General features: G+C 33.9%; 6 protein-coding genes across 8 annotated transcripts; 5 read left to right on the top strand and 1 right to left on the bottom strand.

The window, feature by feature from the left end:
* The first annotated feature begins 416 nt into the window (after positions 1-416).
* On the top strand, positions 417-8041 carry LOC122532499 (protein obstructor-E). Of its 2 annotated transcripts, none has more exons than XM_043661296.1 (4): positions 417-664; positions 2568-2969; positions 4100-4313; positions 7713-8041. In XM_043661296.1, the coding sequence occupies exons 1-4, from the start codon at positions 625-627 to the stop codon at positions 7774-7776; spliced, it is 720 nt and encodes a 239-aa protein (XP_043517231.1). In that variant the 5' UTR covers positions 417-624; the 3' UTR covers positions 7777-8041. The 2 variants fall into 2 exon arrangements, with proteins under 2 accessions (XP_043517231.1, XP_043517230.1); XM_043661295.1 differs by having other exon boundaries at positions 5914-8041.
* Positions 8042-8810: 769 nt separating this feature from the next.
* On the top strand, positions 8811-14174 carry LOC122532495 (NADPH:adrenodoxin oxidoreductase, mitochondrial). Of its 2 annotated transcripts, none has more exons than XM_043661289.1 (5): positions 8811-9670; positions 12472-12610; positions 12820-12887; positions 12975-13190; positions 13258-14174. In XM_043661289.1, exons 2-5 carry the CDS (start codon positions 12556-12558, stop codon positions 14083-14085), a joined length of 1167 nt encoding a protein of 388 aa, XP_043517224.1. In that variant the 5' UTR covers positions 8811-9670; positions 12472-12555; the 3' UTR covers positions 14086-14174. The 2 variants fall into 2 exon arrangements, with proteins under 2 accessions (XP_043517224.1, XP_043517223.1); XM_043661288.1 differs by having other exon boundaries at positions 8812-9670; positions 12669-12887.
* On the top strand, positions 9664-12224 carry LOC122532494 (cap-specific mRNA (nucleoside-2'-O-)-methyltransferase 2-like). The gene is made up of 3 exons (XM_043661287.1): positions 9664-11324; positions 11416-11968; positions 12040-12224. The coding sequence occupies exons 1-3, from the start codon at positions 9885-9887 to the stop codon at positions 12141-12143; spliced, it is 2097 nt and encodes a 698-aa protein (XP_043517222.1). The 5' UTR covers positions 9664-9884; the 3' UTR covers positions 12144-12224.
* Positions 14175-14677: 503 nt separating the features above from the next.
* LOC122532496 (tRNA-splicing endonuclease subunit Sen2) lies at positions 14678-16868 on the top strand. The gene is made up of 5 exons (XM_043661290.1): positions 14678-14873; positions 14984-15392; positions 15484-16330; positions 16421-16581; positions 16652-16868. Exons 2-5 carry the CDS (start codon positions 15225-15227, stop codon positions 16814-16816), a joined length of 1341 nt encoding a protein of 446 aa, XP_043517225.1. The 5' UTR covers positions 14678-14873; positions 14984-15224; the 3' UTR covers positions 16817-16868.
* Positions 16869-16897: 29 nt separating this feature from the next.
* LOC122532503 (COX assembly mitochondrial protein homolog) lies at positions 16898-17762 on the bottom strand. The gene is made up of 3 exons (XM_043661300.1): positions 17667-17762; positions 17316-17420; positions 16898-17241 (listed from the first exon to the last, which is right to left on the bottom strand). Exons 1-3 carry the CDS (start codon positions 17725-17727, stop codon positions 17039-17041), a joined length of 369 nt encoding a protein of 122 aa, XP_043517235.1. The 5' UTR covers positions 17728-17762; the 3' UTR covers positions 16898-17038.
* Positions 17763-17797: 35 nt separating this feature from the next.
* LOC122532498 (26S proteasome non-ATPase regulatory subunit 14) lies at positions 17798-19540 on the top strand. Its single transcript, XM_043661294.1, has 6 exons — positions 17798-17936; positions 18104-18226; positions 18402-18551; positions 18633-18896; positions 18971-19237; positions 19321-19540. Exons 2-6 carry the CDS (start codon positions 18134-18136, stop codon positions 19480-19482), a joined length of 936 nt encoding a protein of 311 aa, XP_043517229.1. The 5' UTR covers positions 17798-17936; positions 18104-18133; the 3' UTR covers positions 19483-19540.
* Positions 19541-19927: the final 387 nt, after the last annotated feature.

Here is a 19927-nt window from a genome sequence, read left to right as displayed (position 1 = left end):
GATGCGGCAGGATTCGCGGAGGTGCGGACAATATTGGAAATAAAAGATTATTTTAGCATTTGAGTGAGCGTGGAACGGGCGAGGAGGAGCAAAAGAGAGGAGGAGGAGGCGAGGAAAAAAGAACGTGGCAGACGTTATTACCCCGGGCCTCTGTTAGGTCTTCGGATGGCATTTTCAGCGAAAAGGAGAAGAATAAAGGGGGGAAAAAAGGAAGGGGAGATCGGGGCTGGCGAAAAAAAAAGGAAAAAGAGACGAGAGAGATAGAGAGAGATAAAGAGAGGGAGAGAAGAAACGTGAGCGAGGCATAGAGACGAAGGTGTACCTCTTCTTGAAGTGGCTTGAAACCGTGGAGAAGAGAAGGAGGTTCTCCAAGGAGGTGGAAGAGGAACAACACGTGACCAATGACTTATATAAAGGTGGAGAACGACAGGGCGAGAAACACAGAGTTCTCTCTGCGCGGTGAAACCTGTGCTCGCAAAATAGTGACAATAGTTGTTTCTTTTCTCTTTCTCTCTCTCTCTCTTTCTCTCTATCTCCTTAAACAAATACTTAATTACTGTACTATAATTCCGGGGGAAGAGTAATCTGAGATTTGCACCACGCGGGAGACACATATCCGTTACCATGAGGACGTACTACGTGATAGCTGCCATTCTGATCGCCGGTACGTACCCCTGAGAAATAAACGCGAGATACAATCACGAGGATGTTAGGGGTTGGAGAGTCGAGGAAACGGGAAGCGTTCGTCGGAGGCGAATGGAAACGGGGGAGGAAAAGTGTTTTGCTCGAGGACGATTGCGTTTGTCGTATTTTGTCGAAAGTGGAGGACACAAAGTGTGTGACATATGCCTGTGGATAGATCGGAAAGAGAGTGCATCCCTCTTTCGTCGTGACTGGCACTTGTCGTTTCACGAAACGAATAATAAAAGCGGGCCTGCCTGTGGAAATTGTTGATCTCAACCTCACGTTTCTCCAGACTCCGAACTTTGTTAACGTATGTTCGCCAAGAACAATCCAGAATTGCTTGCTTACTGTCGGATGAACTCGGTCGAATTGGAGAATTTATTGAGAGATTTTTGAAAAAGTGCTTTCAAATCTGCAATCTCGCCCGTAAGTCGTCTGGAAACTTCACTGCTTCCTCCTTTATTATTTTCTCGCTTCGTTTGTTATTATTCTTCGCGTGAAATCGTAAATAGAAGAAGAGTCGACGCTCTTTCAAGAGAGAACGATCCACTTTGAAAATGGTCTCATCCAGAACCGTAGGCTTTCTCTGTGTTCCAAACGAAACGTACCGTTGAAACGAGATCAAAAGACGTATGTATTCAGTTTCCACGGCGAGGAGAAACGCGTTCTCGACACGCGTTTCCATTCTTTTTTTTTTCTTTCCTTCCCTTCCCCTTCACCGGGCTTCAACGGGCAACCTTGGCCCAGATCTTGACCCTTCTTTTTATCAGCGACCACCATCGTCGGTCGATCGGTGCAAATTTCTCCATCGAACTTTTCTCGTCGTAGGACAAAAAAAAAAAATTTTCAAGATCTCCAGTCGACACATGGCTTTGAACCAGGGCAATCCTCAATCCTCGATTCCTTTTTGATTGCCGGATCAGTTCCGGAGAGAAACGAAAGTGAATATCGCAAGCTTATGAAATAAAATAAAAAAGCAAAATTACAGAGGATGAAAGGTGTATGTACGTGTGCATGAAAGGGAGAGAGAGAGAGAGAGAAATCGAGCGCGCGCGCGCAAACACACAGGCACAGACACGAGGGAAAGAGAATCGAGTGAACTGGGGAGGGCCCAGTCACGAGTCGCGTTGGTGTTGCTACTGCTGCTGCTGCTGGGTCTGGCTCTAGGCCCCGAAGTGAAAGCGCCTGGCGAAAGTCGCTTCGTGTCCTTACATAAGACGTTTAGGTTATTCCAGACATCATATGCCGCGAGAAAAGAACAACAGATTATTAGGAGTAAATTGCCAGGCTGGTGTGACAATGACGCGACGAAAAAGGCAGCATTAGCATCTCGACAATAACTGAAATCGTCGACACCGTCGGAATGAAATGAAACGCGATTGAAAATTTGCATGAAAGGTATACGTGGAGTTAAAAAAAGACGAAGACGGTGAAAGAAGGCGCTCCCGACATTGGGGATAGCGTTTTGCTGTTGGTCAACTTTGTTGTTTGATTTCTCTCCCTCCGGCAAAATTGAACGCGATTACCGTCATCCCTACGATTAAACGTTGTATCGGGTATAACCGCAGAACAAACGTCTTGAAAACTCTAACCACGATCGGATGATTTCCGATGCAGAACTATATATTTAGAGAAGCAGATACCGAGTAAATTAAGCGTGCTAAACCACAGAGAGATGATGAAAATGCTTGCCATTTATTCTATTGTTTGAACGATCTTTACGTTTCTAAAGAATTTCTAAAGAAGCAACTTGTTCCTCCACCTAAAAAGAAACAAACGAGATTTTACACTCCAATACATTTTATCATACATTACTTTCCAAGCTATGATACATCACCGTTTGTACTTTTTTTTAATAATAGGTGCGTCTTTTTCAATCGTAGGCACAACCGCTCAGGAATCGTTCAAATGCCCAGACGACTTCGGCTTCTATCCTCATCACATATCCTGCGACAAGTACTGGAAATGCGACAACAACGTCGCGGAATTGAAAACTTGCGGCAATGGGCTGGCCTTCGACGCGAGCGACAGCAAGTTCCTCACCGAGAACTGCGACTACCTCCATAACGTGGATTGCGGGGAGAGGACGCAGCTAGAGCCGGCGATTAGCACGCCGCATTGCCCCCGGCTCTACGGGATCTTCCCCGACGACAAGAAATGCGACGTGTTCTGGAACTGCTGGAACGGGGAGGCTTCCAGGTATCAGTGCAGCCCTGGACTCGCCTACGATCGTGAAGCCAGAGTCTGCATGTGGGCCGATCAAGTGCCTGAGTGCAAGAACGAAGGTACGCCTGAAAAAGGGGAAAGAATAAAGATAAAGATGAAAGTCTCTTTGATTTAAGAACATCTTTCTTCAAATCAGTTTCTTCAGTTCACACTTCACCTTACTTCAGTTCAGTTTAGTTGGATTTATTTTTTGGTTTAGCTTTAGTTTATCTTTACTTAATAGGAATTATCATACTGTTAGTACCATTTTGATATCATTCGTAAAATACTTTCCTGTCAACTGAAATTTGTCTGTTCTATCAGTCGTGGAAATTAGATGAAACACAACTTCTGTCAGTTTACTTTGGCTTACTTTGGTTTAGTTTGATTTAGTTTCCTATCTCTACTTGATAGGAATTATGATACTAACAACACTATTTCAATATCATCTTTCCTACCTGAAAATACCAAAAAAGTTTGGCTACTCTATCAGTCGTGCTAATTAGATGAAACACGGCATCTGTCATCTTATTACCAGTTTACTTTAATTTAGTTTCTTATATCTACTTGATAGGAATTATCATACTACCAATACTATTTCGATATCATCTTTCCTACTAACTGAAAATACCAAAAAAGTTTGGCTACTCTATCAGTCGTGCTAATTAGGTGAAACACAGCTTCTGTCATCTTCTTGCCAGTTTACTTTGATTTAGTTTAACTTGATTCAGTTTTCTATCTCTGTTTGATAGGAATTATCATACTACCAACACTATTTTGATATCACCATTCTTACCAACTGAAAATACAAAAAAAATTTGGCTATTCAATCAGTCTTTGACTATTGTGCAAACTATACAGATGGAATACAGTTTTGATTCTCTAAAAACAAATTATTTATCGACAACGATCGTTTCTCCTTGAATATTATTCGTCGCTGTTCGATACGTTCAACTGGTACCCACGCGCATCCTGTGTCTTGTTGGTTCATGCGGCGTACGATTCAAAGTAGTAGATCCTTATTTCGCCATTCACCGGCTTCTTCCACTTGACCCGTGATGTGGTGTTGTTGACTGCTGGCTAAGCAACTTACTCGAGTGTATTTAGTATAATACAATGTATGTACGTGACGTGACCCGACGCCTCTCTCTTCCATCACACACAACACGGCATTCTATTCAAACGCTTTCGTGTTTATCGCATTGCACAGAGGTCGCAGGAGGTTTTACGTGTCCGGCTGCGGGCGAAGTGAGCGGAGCATCCGGCAGCTTCAGCAGACACGCCCATCCAGAGGACTGCAGAAAGTACTACATATGTCTGGAAGGTATCGCTAGGGAGTACGGCTGCCCGATCGGTACCGTCTTCAAAATCGGCGACGCCGACGGCAGCGGCGCCTGCGAGGACCCCGAGGACGTACCCGGATGGTAAGTCCATCTTACACTTTTAGATGCAAGATTTTTTTCTAAAACTTGTTTCAAGTTGAAAGTTTCATTTTTCCTGCTCTCTCTCTTTTTCTCTCTCTCTCTCTCTCTCTCTCCCTTTCCCTCTTCCATCTTTCTGATATTGATTGATCCTTTTAGCTGATATTAAATCAAGGATTTTAGTTTATCAAACGAAGAATAATTTACCAATCGATACCTCGATCTCTCGCTGTAGATTCTTGCGACAGAATTCGAGATACTACGAAACACGTTATTGAAACAAGTAACATGGCGGATTGCCAGATTGCTGAAATCCGAAGAAACGTTAAATTTTCTTCTGTATTTTCTACTTCAAGTTCTAGTCAACACTTGAAAAGTGTTAAAAGCAGAATTAAGAGAGAGATTGCCACGTAAATTTAAGCAAATCAGGAAGCTTTGCGACCAGACGGTTACGTAAAGACAGAAATTCTGGATAAACCTGAATGGTTCCTGAGTGGTTATTATATTATCATTAAAATAAAACTCAACCTTAAAAGTTCGAGATATATTTCAGCTTTTTCTTTTCGAGTGACGTAATTAAAACGGACACACTCTCGATACACTCTCGTTGCTCGCATAACGGGTAGATGGCGGCTTTACGTAACAGCCACCCAAATGTTGGTAACATAATATTTACATAATCTTCTTTCACGACAGGAATATCACGTGTGGGAAAGCCCAATAATCGAGACGTGTTAAAACCAAATTTTAATTTGAAAGCAAGCAACAGAGTAAAGATGTGCATCATTTAAAAATTCCATCGTTTAACCACTTGCGCTGGCAACTGATTGCGGACCATAACGAGTGACCAAACCGCATACAATAATTTGTCGTTTTTTTTTTGAACTCGTCGGTATGATATCACTGGATAGAAATGATTGAGAAGTAATAAATTTATTATTCGTTTTGCCTGTGTATTTCGTTATACTTAAATATATTTAAAACTGAGAAAATATTGCAATTTTAGGACAAAAAATTCTCGACGTGCGTGGCACGTCATTCCAGCGCAAGAGGTTAAGCAATTATAGTACAAATAGAACATTTCGATCAGGGCGCAAACCACATGTAATTCCTCTCGATGATCAAGGCGAAGATTACCATAAATATCGTTGATTAACAAAAAAAAAAAGTTTTCTAACAAATATAATTAATTAATACGATACTTGTCTTTGTTGTAAAACAAAGATCATCCAATGTACTTCATTGCGAAACAGAAACTTTTTCACGTATGGATAATATAATATAATACATTTACATGCAAATCAAGCTTGAATACTCGCTCAGATATCGTATTCGTAACGCACGTCTCTTTTTTTTTCGGGGACACGAAACGTGTAGAACGTGTGTCTCCTGTAGAACACCGCACCGCACTCGCGTACTAAACAAGTAAAGATCGTCTCGTTCGTAATCCACTTCATTTTCACGTACACGTGATTAACTGTAAAAAAAAAGAAAAAATTAAAAAAAAGAGAGAATGACACGGCTGCACGCGAGGTAGTAGGTAGGTGGCACGCTCACGCATGTCCTAACTGCCGGATTTCCCCCGGTGTGTTCTGCTTCACAGTGAGGATTACTACGGTGACCTGGATCTAAAGAGCATCAGGAAGAGCGAGCTGCTTGCCGGAATTCAGAATTCGGGCGAGACCAGGAAGCCTCCTCAAGGCAAACCGAGGCCCCCGTCGGCACCTGCCAGGCCCAACGCACCCCTTCAAGAATAATTTCCAAATTCCACCGCCCATTCTTCTCCTCCTTCTCATTGTCTCTTCATCTCTCTTTCTCTCTCTTTTTCCTCCCCTCTCCTCTCCTATTCCTCGTTTCTTCCCTCCCATCCTCCCTCCCTCGTCGCTATTACATCACACATACACAGTGGCACACACACAGTGACACGCGCGCGCATATACAGACACGATGATCACACACTTGTTCGAACATGAACAATCTTATTCGAACTCTCGGTATCCATGAAACACACACACGTACGTACACGTGTACAACGCCAGAAGCCAAGAGTGCCCCGTTTGAGCCAAATTCTTCTAGAATCGCGTATATTCTTTGGTTTCGCGTGCACGACGGGGATAAAGGCCACGATGAAAAATCGGCATTTCCGAGACGTTCCTTCGCGAGTTGTTCTTACCGCGAATGTCTCCCTGCTGAGAGGAGAGTAAATGTCAAATTCCTGCGTTCCTCCTCGAACGCGGCAACCCGTGGCTAGCACAGTTAGTAACAATCAATGGACCGTTTGTTTTTACACGATTTTAATTCTCCACGAGCGTTGCTTTCGCTCGTCTTAATTAATTAAATTAAAGCGAGCAATCGTACAACATATCGGTGGAGATGATTAACGGAATTGATTGTATCGACCAACGCACGCCTGAAAAATTAATTAAAAACTTAAAAATTCATCTTTCTTCTTTTATTTACTCCAAATCTTCGATTCCATCGGAAATTCGAATTCGATGAAAATGATTCGTATCGTCTCGTATCGATAACCTTTCTTCTCGTTCTTTCTTGCCTCTTGGTCACTCTGTTTTCCGTTCACACTCCCTTCATTATCGACAGACCGTACGATCGATTTCAAGTGAAAAAAAGTTCGAATGTTAGCACGTGTCGCAAAACGTGTTCATAGAAACGCAGAATCTGGTCAGAATCTCTCAGACAAAAATTCGAAGACGTGGTGCAAACGAACTATAACCTCTTTCTTTTTCCTTTTATTTCAATTTTTTCAATTTAAGCTCTCCCTCCCTCTCCTCTAGACACTCTTGGCGGTCAGGCATGTTTGCGCAAACTAGACTCCATCCGTGTTTACTTTTAAGTAATGTGAAAGATTCGTACCTACAAATAAAAGGAACAAAATTTCGTGAAAAAAAAAGAACTGGTCTATGTCCTTCTCAAGAAACCTCCTGTTTTCTCTAATTTTCTGCCACGTGAGCGTTTATACGTGTTTGCTTGCCACTTTGGAATATTTATTGCTGTGACTCTAACCTCTGCATGCTCGTTACGATCGTAACAAATTTTATCTACCTGCGAATGATGTTTCTGAATGTTCTAAACGCTAAGAACACTCTGTCGTAATCAACTTAATGCACCAAAAGTCGTATCTAATTACACGTGCGTCTTGATGGGTCTGTGAAGAAATATATATCAAGCATATACAAGATAGGTGGATAATTGGAGATTGTCACATCAATCAGTGTCCTTTAACAATTGAAATAGTGAGTCGATTAATTTCTTTCCCTTTTCTTTCTTTTTTTTTCACCGTTCACTCTTATGCGATAAATTGTGCTTATCCATATCTACTTTTGCAAACTCGAAGTATACATTCAGGTATACATTTTGTAAAATGTGTGTGTGAATTTCATATAGCGAAGACTACTACGGTGACGTGGATCTGAAGGCACTGCGAAAATTGGGATACAAGAAAAAGTGACGAGTCGAGGAGCGCGCAAGTTCCAATAAATTTGAATATCGATAATCAACGCTTGTTTGTCAGGTCTGTGTCGAAAGATTTCGATAGCGATCGAAATCGATCGATTTCCCTTCTCATCTTCTGTCTTCTGTCCAACTAAAGCCCAACGAAGAAGTCCACATGACCCATAATTTCACTCTCACTTGTCATCGCGTCATCGTTTATGCGTTACGATAGATAACTGTATAGATAATTACTGTGTAAATAAATTACTGTCATAAAACAACATTTCGTTATATCATATTCGTTATATTATTTGTGCAATTTATTTATGAGAAACAAAACACTTGAATACTTCCTGTCGCCAGACATCAAATCCCTTTTCCTCTATTTTCCAAGGTAAAGTTATATATACAATACGAAGGACTATACGTATCAGTGAAAAGAAAAACTGTTCCCAAGTTACACTGTACATTTGTAATTTGATCGAGTTACTTTTCGATTATAACTCTTAATGTCCTCAGTCCAATTTAATTATTAAGAGAATTAATTCGCTTTTTACTGCAAACTTTCTTCTTTGAGTCTATTTGAATTTTAAAAATCTATCTGAGAGTTCTATCTAAGAACCTGTTTAAACTTAAAACGTAAGAATAAGAAGTTTTCGAGTATTTAGTTATAATATGTGTTTTATAAAAGTAAATTATAATTTACTATTATCATTATATGTGATTTATAAATGTTGTAAAATTTCAGATTGTAACTTGCATTATTAAAAGATTTCAATGAACACGAAGTTACTTTATTGCTTAGTTATTTAACGATCAATCTGGATACTTTACCAGGAAGCACTGTTTTCATAAAAATTCCTAATTGCGAATTAAATATTAAATTTGCTTTTTTAAATACTCACGCCATTGCGTGATTAATTTATACCACTACTATGATTAATTTATATCACAGTACTACATTTACGAGCAAGGTGCTGCCATCTATCGGATTTTTCCTGTTTACCCTTTTAATTTCAAAGAGAATTTAGAAACGCTTAGATGGCAGCACTGTCTTCAGACAAGGATGGCAACAGTGTGTGACAAGGATGTAATAGATTTTAGTTCTATAGTTTCATCGCGACGCTTGCATTTCAGTGTCCAATTTTCATTTGCAAAAAAAACTAATTAAGAGGATTAATTTATGAATTTTTGCAACTGTATCTTCGATTTTTGGACTCTGAGCTTGCTTTCTATGTCCCATTTGGCCTGAAGATGAACGAACAAAAACTTCAAGTTTTAATTAATAGATTGAGTGATCACTTTATTGATTAGAAACACACCGTATGAAACGTACTATATGACGAAGCTAACATAAATAAAGTATAAATACAATCAAAACGATTTGTTTAAAATTGATTAAAACGAGATGATCTGTTATAAAATTATCGTACAAAATGTATTTACAAAATATTTTACGCTACTAATTGTATGTTACTTGTAAAGTTATTAACAGTTTAATTGTACATCCTTCTTATCCTAAAAATTACAAAGCATTATTTACGAAATAAATTGCAGAAAATGTGTAAAATATAAATCTAATATTTACGTTAACTTTAATACATATTTTATTGCACATGTATGGACACGTTTCTGCTGAAACATACTATGTTATATGTATTAACTTTAACTATTGTTTAAATCGTACAATTGTATATTGTGTCAGGCGTAATATCAGTAATAAATTATATATAAATGTGGCTTTTTTTTAAAAATGTTATTTAAACTATGAAGTAAAAATAATATTTATCATATGCTGTACGTACATGAACATTGGTGTTGTGTTTTCACGGTTTCGTTCGAGGTAATATAATCCATTTTGTCAACTTTTGTTGACTAAACAGAATACTACATATTTGTATTATAAAAAGGTGAGAATTAATTATGTCTGTCAAAAGTAAAGAAGTCAGCCAAGGCAATTACATGAAAAAGTCTTAACCTCAAATGTTCGATGAGAATGATCAATGCTTTCTGAACGGCCGAGTATATTCGTGATTTCAATTTTTTTGTTGTATTTCTATCTTTATATTTTTGATCGATTTTAGAAACAATTGTGCAGAATTATACGAATACATGTTTTGAACGATGGAAACAAAGGGGCATGATTTAAAAAAGCAGCAAATACTATTCACAGATAGCAACTTTATGTATAAAAGTCAGAGTCAGGACGGGCATGTAAATAATTTGTTTAACAAGCGCTTCGAAATTGTAAATGATGAATCCAATTCAATGCCCGAACCGGCAATGATGTTTAAAGACTCACTGTGGGCAATTGACGAATTGCAACAAATAAAAAGCGAATTGAATAACGTGAAGAACTGCTTGAACAGTTACGATCTTGATAAGTGGCAATTGCACACAAAATTAAGAAATAGTGCAAAAAACGTCATACCACGATTGAAAACCTGTTTTCAACCAGAACTTTTAACTCAGGCATGGTGTAAATTTTATGAGATATTATCGTCATTTCCTTTAATACCAGTGAGCTATATCCATAACAATGACAAATACTTCAAGTCTGTTCATTTGTGCGAAGCACCTGGGGCATTCGTTACATCTTTGAATCACTGGTTGAAAACAAATGTTCCAGATATTAAATGGGATTGGCTCGCTATGACTTTAAATCCATATTACGAGGGTAATTTAGCATCTGTAATGGTCGATGACGATAGATTTATAAGACACACGTTGAAACATTGGTGTTTTGGAGAAGATAATACTGGAAACCTCATGAATTTGAGAAACTTGAACGAACTTACAAAGTTATCAGAACCACATTGTGATATATTCTTGATTACTGCCGACGGTAGTATAGACTGTACAGACGTCCCAGCTGAACAAGAAAGTGTTTTAATACATTTGCATTTCTGTGAAACCGTAACTGCCTTGCAATTACTAGCTACTGGAGGCAGCTTTGTGTTAAAAATTTTCACCATTTTTGAGTGTAATACGGTATGCCTGATGTATCTGTTATCTTGTTGTTTTAATCATATCAATGTAACAAAGCCAGCGACAAGTAAGGAAGGAAATTCAGAAACATATGTTGTATGCATGAATTTTAAGGGACCAACGTTTATCTCATCTTATTTAGGCAAACTTAAAGAACATTACGAATATGGCCCGAAACGAGCAATCTTTAGCAAACATGACATCCCTCGTATATTTATAGAAAAAGTTATAGGATGCAGTGAATTTTTTAAATCTCAACAATGCCTAGTCATAGCAAATAATATTATTACATTTAACTTTGACAATCCTAAAATGTTACAAGACGTAAAGCGAATTCAGTGTATGGTTGCCAATAAATATATAAGAAACTGTAACATAAAAAAATTAGAAGCTGGACAAATTGTTGGAAATGCAACTATATTAGGAGGAACCAGTAATCAATACAAAAGATCATTGCAAGGATCATATAATGATCGTTGTGAGAAACAACATTTAGCACCTCTAGATCGAATAGAGAGTTTTTATAACGATTTTAACAAAATTGAGATCCATATATTATCCGATCAAGTCATAAAAGTAAGCTGCTGTAATATTTCTTTCTTATTATATTCTACTGTCTTAATTGAAATTCCTTTTACAATATAAATTAAAATCTTATTTTTTATAGTACAAGTTCACTGAATTCCCAGAAGAATTACAAATTCGTTTTGGAAAGGTATTTCATAAAATAGGTACTTCCAAATTTTGCAACAAAATTGCTTTGAAAATAAAAAATGGTGTTGATGATATTCTTATTAAAATGAATCTCAAGATACAATTTCCTTCTATAGAAAATATAGAAAAACTGAGAGCTGAGATTCTTTGCAAACCAAGACACGAAGTTTTAATTTTCGACTATACAGATATTTATGATAGCCATAGAATAATCATAGAAATTTATGATACATTACAAAAGCTTGACGTTGGAACAACATTAGTTTTAATCGGTTACTCGTTACTTACTCATCTTAGTATTGAACTGCTTTATCTCATAAGTTGTGCCTTTAATTCATTGACAATTACAATTTGTAATGATGTAGGATTGAAAATTATATTGTATCACTATAATTACAATCCTAAAGTATTAAAATTTTTAAATGAAATTAATGCCGCTTCTTCTGAAGCTCAAAAACAAGAGAAAGCTATTTTGGAAATAATTTCTCCGTCAGTATTTTATGAAGGTAAAAAGAATTATAATAATTCAATCCAGTTACAGTTTTACAATATTACAGCTCACATTTTTTTCTTCTAGGATGTTGTTTGTGTTATTCAGCTGAATATCTTAATTACTGGATAATAAAAACATATATTTATCATGTATTAGATACATTAAAAAAAGTTGAAAAGGAATGTTGATAAAATTAATATATTCCATGTAGTGGTAATACCAAAGTTGTACCAAATTTATACAATAAATACATGAATATGTATATATATCTGTTTATAGTGTATGTTTCCTTCCCAGTTAGATAAAATTTGTAAATTAGTTTATTACTATACAGTGGGTACAAAGTATGAATATAAGGTATATAATTATGTATAAATTTTGTTTTATTTTCAAAACTAGTTATTTGAAATAACTATCAGACTCAAAATGAAAATCCTTGGCTGCTTCTTTTAAAAAAACATTATATTTTAGTATGAATAATAAAACAATTTTATTTCTTACAATATATCTTTTTAGATTAGTATAAGTGTTTACTATGCAACTTGCTGAAATCTACAACTACATTCGTTCCTTTTCAACTCAACATATTGTACCAAAAGTATGCATTATTGGTGCAGGACCAGCAGGGTTTTATGCTGCCCAACAATTACTAAAGGTATGTATAGTATTTTTGTATATTAAAATAATATTGTAACAATATAATGTTGATACAGACAAGCTCTAATATAAAAGTGGATATATTAGAGAAATTACCAGTACCATATGGTTTAGTGCGTTTTGGTGTAGCACCAGATCACCCAGAAGTGAAGAATGTTATTCATACTTTTGAGAAAACTGCATCTAATCCACGTTTTCAATTTATAGGAAATGTTAATGTAGGAAAAGATGTTACTATAAAGGAATTGCAAGAAATTTATCACGCAGTTTTATTAGTATGTATGATAAAAATACAATTATTTTTATATTTTATATTATAATAGTTGATATTAATAATTAATAATTATTTGTTAATATTTTAGACATATGGTGCCGAAGAAGATAAACTATTGAATATACCTGGAGAAAATTTAAACAATGTAATATCAGGACGACGATTTGTCGGTTGGTATAATGGGGTACCAGCAGATAGTAATCTAAACATTAATTTAGATGTAGAAGAAGCCGTTATATTAGGACAAGGTAACGTTGCAATAGATATTGCACGAATTCTATTAACACCGGTAGATAAATTAAGGGTATGTATCAAATTTTTAAAAATATATTTTGTATGTTTCTAATTTATCTATAATTCTGCACATTTAGAATACCGACATAACATCATTTGCATTGGAAAAATTGTCGAAAAGTAAAATACGAAAGGTATCGCTAATAGGAAGAAGAGGACCATTACAAGCTGCATTTACAATTGCTGAACTAAGAGAAATATTAAAATTAGATGGCTGTAAGACTTGTTGGCGTGTAGATGATTTTACAAATGTAAATCAAGTAGTTAATACTTTAGCTAGGCCACGGAAAAGATTAACCACGCTTATGTTGAAATATTTAGAAGAAACATCTTCAGATACGGAAGCAACGACAAAAAGATTATATCCAATATTTTTAAGAAGTCCTGTAGAATTTTTAGGTTCTAATACAGTACATAGTATTAAACTGTCAGTCAACAGTCTTGAAGGTAACGACGTATTTACCCAATTTGCTGTATCTACTGGATTATTTGAAGAGATTGAATGTGGTCTTGCATTTCGTAGTATTGGTTACAAGTCTGTTCAAATAGATGCATCAATACCATTTGACATAAAAATTGGTCGTGTTAAAAATATAGCAGGTAAAGTTCAAGATAAACTTTACGCTGCAGGCTGGGTTGCAACAGGTCCTGTGGGAGTTATATTATCAACAATGACAAATGCATTTCAAATTGGTACATTAATGAATAAAGAATTACCAATTACAGAAAATAAACCAGGTTTTGTAGGTTTGTCTAAAATACTTGCTCAAAAAGGAATACCTATAGTCTTATACAACGATTGGAAAAAAATAGACAAATTAGAATGTGAAAGGGGAAAGATATTAGGGAAGCCAAGGGAAAAAATAGTTGATATCAATGAAATGTTAGAGATTGCTTTAAAATAATAAATGCATAACAATTATTTATAAAAAAGCAAAAACCTTTTACTTTTTAATAAGTCTCATTATATACCTGTTAATTTTACTTAATTTTTTAAATATCAGTTATTTACTTAAATAATCCTTAAGCTTTATAGGAACTTTAAAAATTTTGCACTTATATATGCAGTTATATAGTATAATCTTAATTGTAAGAAATTTGTTATAAAAATATATTTTTACCAACGTGACATTTAAAATAAATAAATTTTTGATATTCCAGATATATTTCGTCAAACTTATAAACACCATGGTGCTTGGGAGATTATTATATTCCTCTGTATACTAGTATATAATAATATTATGCATAATGTTTTTTAACATATCAAAACATTTATTGTAGTATAGAAATGGAAAAATTGACACAGTTTTTTACGTAGAAAGCGATAAATTACATAATGGCAAAGTTTGAAATCGCAAAAAAATTCGCAAAGCAAGCAAGCTAATATTAATTTTTATTTTATATTCTAAATATATAGCCTTTTTTCAGAAATAAAATTTATATTTTTACTAAAACTATTATAAGTATTTCAATACGTTAAAACGACAATTAATTCAATAATGCTATTATAAACAAATATACTTAAACACCATAGTGTCTGACCAATAAGAGTCATTGTATATATTGACTTATTCCATATGCATAATTATAATCATTTATTAAAATATTTCCTTATTTAATTGTTTAATTTTATAAAAAATTAAATTTCCGATATGTAGAAAATGATGCTCGTGAAATAAACTTCTACTCGCAGGTACGTTAACCTCTTAATATTGTTATGCACGTAATTCGAAATGAATACTTATTTTCATACTATACTCGATTAAAAATTTATATTAATTATCCTGTGCTTCTTTTTTGTAGAATACAAATTTAAAAATCAAAGATTACTGTATTCAGAGACCCTTAAGTCTCAATGATAACAAATTCTTACTACGATATTAATACAATTAAAGCAAAATCTGTGTTTGCAGTAATAAATAATATTTACGCATAGATTTTTAAGCAAGAAACATTTATGTTTAAAGTAACAGAATAAAAAAGAGTTTTCAAGATAAAAAATTTTTCCACTGTTACGTATTATATTGTTAAATGTAATTACAACATGAATTTACAAGAACCAAAGAGAAAACGACATGTAAAATTAAAAGAACAGTTGCCATTCCCGATTGTATTAGGCAATAAAAATGAATGGATTACATATACTGCTCATCTCACTGATTTAGGATCTTGTATAATTGATCCAAGTGAAATTGTTGCAGTACATTCTATGGTAATCATCGTCTGCAAATAGATATATAATTTATATATTTAAAATTGGAATTTTCATTTTCCTTATACGTAATATTATTATTTGTTTATAGGGTTATTTTGGGAAAGGTTCTTTATCACGTGGTTTTCCCTCATTTGGAAAAACACGATATGGAGTTCCTTCAGTTGTAAGAAATAGACAGTGGCTTCGCAGACAAGAATGGTTGAAACAATTTAATGAACTTAGCATGGAAGCTAATAGCAAACATACAAATTTAGAAGAAAGCAAATGTGAACTTTCCTATTCAAAAAATCCTGATGAAGATGATAACAAATCTTTAAAGAATCCAACAAAGGAAAATAATCCAGATATAATTGAAATAGATACAAATTCAGTTTCTTTAAATGAAAAACATAAAGAAAGTCAACAAATTGATAAAAGGCTAGAAGTAAATGATACAAATTCAAATTCCATGAAAGAGGACGACTCGTTAATTATTATAGAAAACAAATTTAAAGAACAATGCAATAATACTGATGATGGTCAAAGAAAATCTATGGAAATTGAAGAAAAAAATTTTTTTGCAGATTTTAATTTGAAAGAAAATGATGTCTGTTTTACTGATAATAGCACAGATGTTCAAAATAAATTACTTGTTCTACCAGATAGTGATTCAGAAACTGAAAATTATTTAAGAGAAATAAAACCTAAAATTGAATGTGAAAGTTTTCCCATTCAAGAAACTCTCCATCTTACATTTGAAGAAACATTTTTCCTTTTATATGGTTTAGGTTGTTTGAATTTAATAGACTTTGATGGTAATTTATTGGATATTGATAGCGCTTGGCATATTTTTTGCAAGACTGATAAAAATTTTGTGTCAAAGTATGTTGTATATCATTATTTTCGTAGTAAAGGATGGGTAGTAAAACCTGGACTTAAATATGGTGGAGATTTTTGTAAGTACTTCTTTTTATTATTACTTTTACGAGTAGAACAATTCTTCAATACTGTAGATCTCAGAATATAAATAATGTTTAATATTTTAGTGCTATATAAACAAGGACCACCGTTTTATCATGCATCTTACATTGTAATAATAGATATTTTGGATGGTGATACCTTAGTCACAGATCAAAGTAAATGTATGCATAAATTAACGTGGAATAGTTTATTAGGATTGGAAAGATTGTCAGAAACTGCTGCTAAGGTAATTCCCAGTAAGAATATAATATACATTTCAATGTTGTTTCTATATTCAAAACATTTTTTTAATTTAGGAAATATTATTTGCACAAGTTTTATGGCCATCTTCAGCTTTACATACATCTAATACACTAAGCGTGGATAGCCTTTCTGAATTTTCCGTGAGAGAATTATTATGGAGAAGATGGAATCCTAAACATAATAAAGATGTAGAGGAAGAAGATGATGATTCATGTTGATTTTATTTTTAACATATTTATTAACTATAAATGAAACATATAAATTAAGGAACATTATTTATCTATCTAAGTTCTATCATTTATCTATATAATAACTCTCTTATAATTTTTTTTCTTAAATTAAACAATTGACAGCTAAATAAAGATAATAATATGTACGAACTCATTTTATACTCATACAATACAAATTGAATTTATTACTCACACAATATTACTTTTAGCTTATGATTGATATCTCATATATTTTTTTTTTGATATACCAGTCCTTCGATATTCACTTCTTTCATCCAAATATTCTTGTGTACATTGTTCTTTAAAGTCTGAATCATTATACCATCGCGATAAACATTCTTTTAATGCAGAATTCTCTTTCCGACACTTGAAACCCATGAGAACATTAGCCTTTTTACAACAATCTGAAAACTCTAGAAATGAAAAATAAAAATTACAAACACTAGTTTTATCAAAATATGTATAGTAATTAATTAAAAATTACTACCTTTAACTTGTTGAACACACTTTTCTTCTTTTGCTTTGTCTCGCATTTTTTGTGGTATAAGAACGTCTTTCTCTACCTTTCTTAGAAATTTATCATTAGGATCTCCTGTTTACACAAAATGCACTCTTACAAACATCTTTTCCGCATTTCAAATATTGTTGAATCACACGTAACAATTACTTAAATGAACATACTAATTTAGAAAACATTTTTATCAAATTTACATTGTAACAAAAAGTGTAGAATATCAAACCTGTATAACCTTATTTGTGTATACAGGTAGTATTGAAAGTTACGCATATTTAATTTTTCCATTAATTACTAATTTACTAATAATACTTTAAAATTTACCTAAATTATGCGGTCCTCCACCGTATCTGGGATGCTTGGTTTCAATTTGTGTCTCAATCATTCTCGTTAAACTGAATTAAAAACGTTGTTAAAACGATCATGAATAATTCTACAGAAGCATGTGAATGCTGGTTGCTCCAGCAGGCTGCGTTCGTGATTGTGCAGATTTGAGAGTTGTCAATGTACGTTGGTTCACGAAGGGAATGCTTGTTTAATGCTGCGGATGACTGATAAATTATACTATTTTCAATTAAAAATATAATATAACAGGTGAGCAAACAAATGTAGTATTTTACACACTCTAAATAGATATCATTTTTTGTATAAATCTGTCATTAACAAAAGTTAACCTTGTTAGCGATCGGTTTGATGTTGAACTGCTGATTAGAAATTCTCATATTTCGAACTCCGAGTGAAATGTTACGCATTGTTTCTAGAATTGTTCAGAAAATACAAGAAAGGCAGTGATGGATCGATTATTGAGATTAGGAGGTGCTATGCCAGGTCTTAGCCAAGGACCTCCACCTTCAGATGCTCCAGTTGTTGATACTGCAGAGCAGGTAGAATTTATTTTGGTCTCAGTTTATTATTTCAATGGATAATTCTATTTCAATTCTTATTTCAAGCATAATAAAATACTTTGTTTTGTAAATTATCTGAGAAAGAAACTGCAGTATGTTAACAGCATATTTTGTATTTACTAATATATCGTTTTTGTTATATTATTATTGTTAGGTATACATATCATCGTTAGCCCTTTTGAAAATGCTTAAACATGGACGGGCTGGTGTACCCATGGAAGTAATGGGTTTAATGCTTGGTGAATTTGTTGATGATTATACTGTACGTGTCATTGATGTGTTTGCTATGCCTCAAACAGGAACGGTAATAATCAAAATTTTACGTTTTAAAGTAAGTGTCGAGATTATATTTTTTCAATATTTAACTTATTATTATTTATCTTAGGGAGTTAGTGTGGAAGCAGTCGACCCAGTATTTCAAGCAAAAATGTTGGACATGCTCAAACAAACTGGTCGGCCAGAGATGGTAGTAGGATGGTATCATTCTCACCCAGGATTTGGTTGCTGGCTCTCTGGTGTAGATATTAACACACAACAATCATTTGAAGCTCTTAGTGAAAGAGCGGTGGCTGTTGTTATCGATCCTATACAATCAGTGAAAGGAAAAGTTGTTATTGATGCATTTAGATTAATTACTCCTAACACTATGGTAACTAATAAGTTGAAACGTTTTCATTTGAATTAAGTTACATAGTTGTTAGTATTATACATGTAAAATTATAGGTTTTAGGACAAGAACCCCGTCAAACCACGTCTAATTTAGGTCATTTACAAAAGCCATCTGTTCAAGCATTGATTCATGGTTTAAATCGCCATTATTACAGTATTAGCATCAACTATCGTAAAAACGAACTAGAACAAAAAATGCTATTAAATCTGCACAAGAAAACGTGGATGGATGGGCTTACATTGGCCGAATATTCAGAACATAGCAAACTTAACGAAAATATCGTATCTGAAATGCTTGAACTTGCTAAAAATTATAACAAGGTAATTTATTAAGATGTCAGAGATATTTTTTAATGCAAAGCTAAAATTTCAAATATACTAATTTGAGAATTTATTTACTGTAGGCATTGGAAGATGAAGAAAAGATGACACCCGAACAGTTAGCTATAAAAAATGTGGGTAAACAAGATCCAAAACGGCATTTAGAAGAGAAAGTGGACACACTTATGTCTACGAATATTGTTCAATGTCTGGGAGCTATGCTCGATTCAGTTGTATTCAAATAACTATTTCTTAAAATACCGTTTGCAATATTATTAAAAAAATATACATCTTTCTAAAATATATGTGTTTATAATTTATACTCGAAGGATATAATACACAAAAATTTTTGTACTGTTTATTTTCATATTAAAAAAATGCAAACAACAGACAAGTAGATTTTTACATTTTTATTTAAAATGTATTTGTAAATTTATAATATTAGCTGTTCAGAAGTTACATATAATTTATTATCTTTTGATACAAATTTTTTATTATTAAAATATATCTGAATAGGGATGAAGTAACAAATGAAAATGTTTCTTGCGATACAAAGTGTAAATACTACTCTTGCACAATATTAAATCTATAACATAAAAAATGCTAGGTGAATCATAATGGAATTATTTTATACTTGCAAAACATTAGAGTAATTTGCAAATGAAATTAATCTATGTACATTTATTGATA

The sequence above is a fragment of the Frieseomelitta varia genome, unplaced genomic scaffold (genome assembly GCF_011392965.1).
Source record: "Frieseomelitta varia isolate USP_RPSP 00005682 unplaced genomic scaffold, Fvar_1.2 scaffold_456, whole genome shotgun sequence".
NCBI lineage: Eukaryota > Metazoa > Arthropoda > Insecta > Hymenoptera > Apidae > Frieseomelitta > Frieseomelitta varia.
The sequence above is the reverse complement of the archived record's forward strand: the minus strand, read 5'-3'. Positions and strand labels throughout refer to the sequence as shown.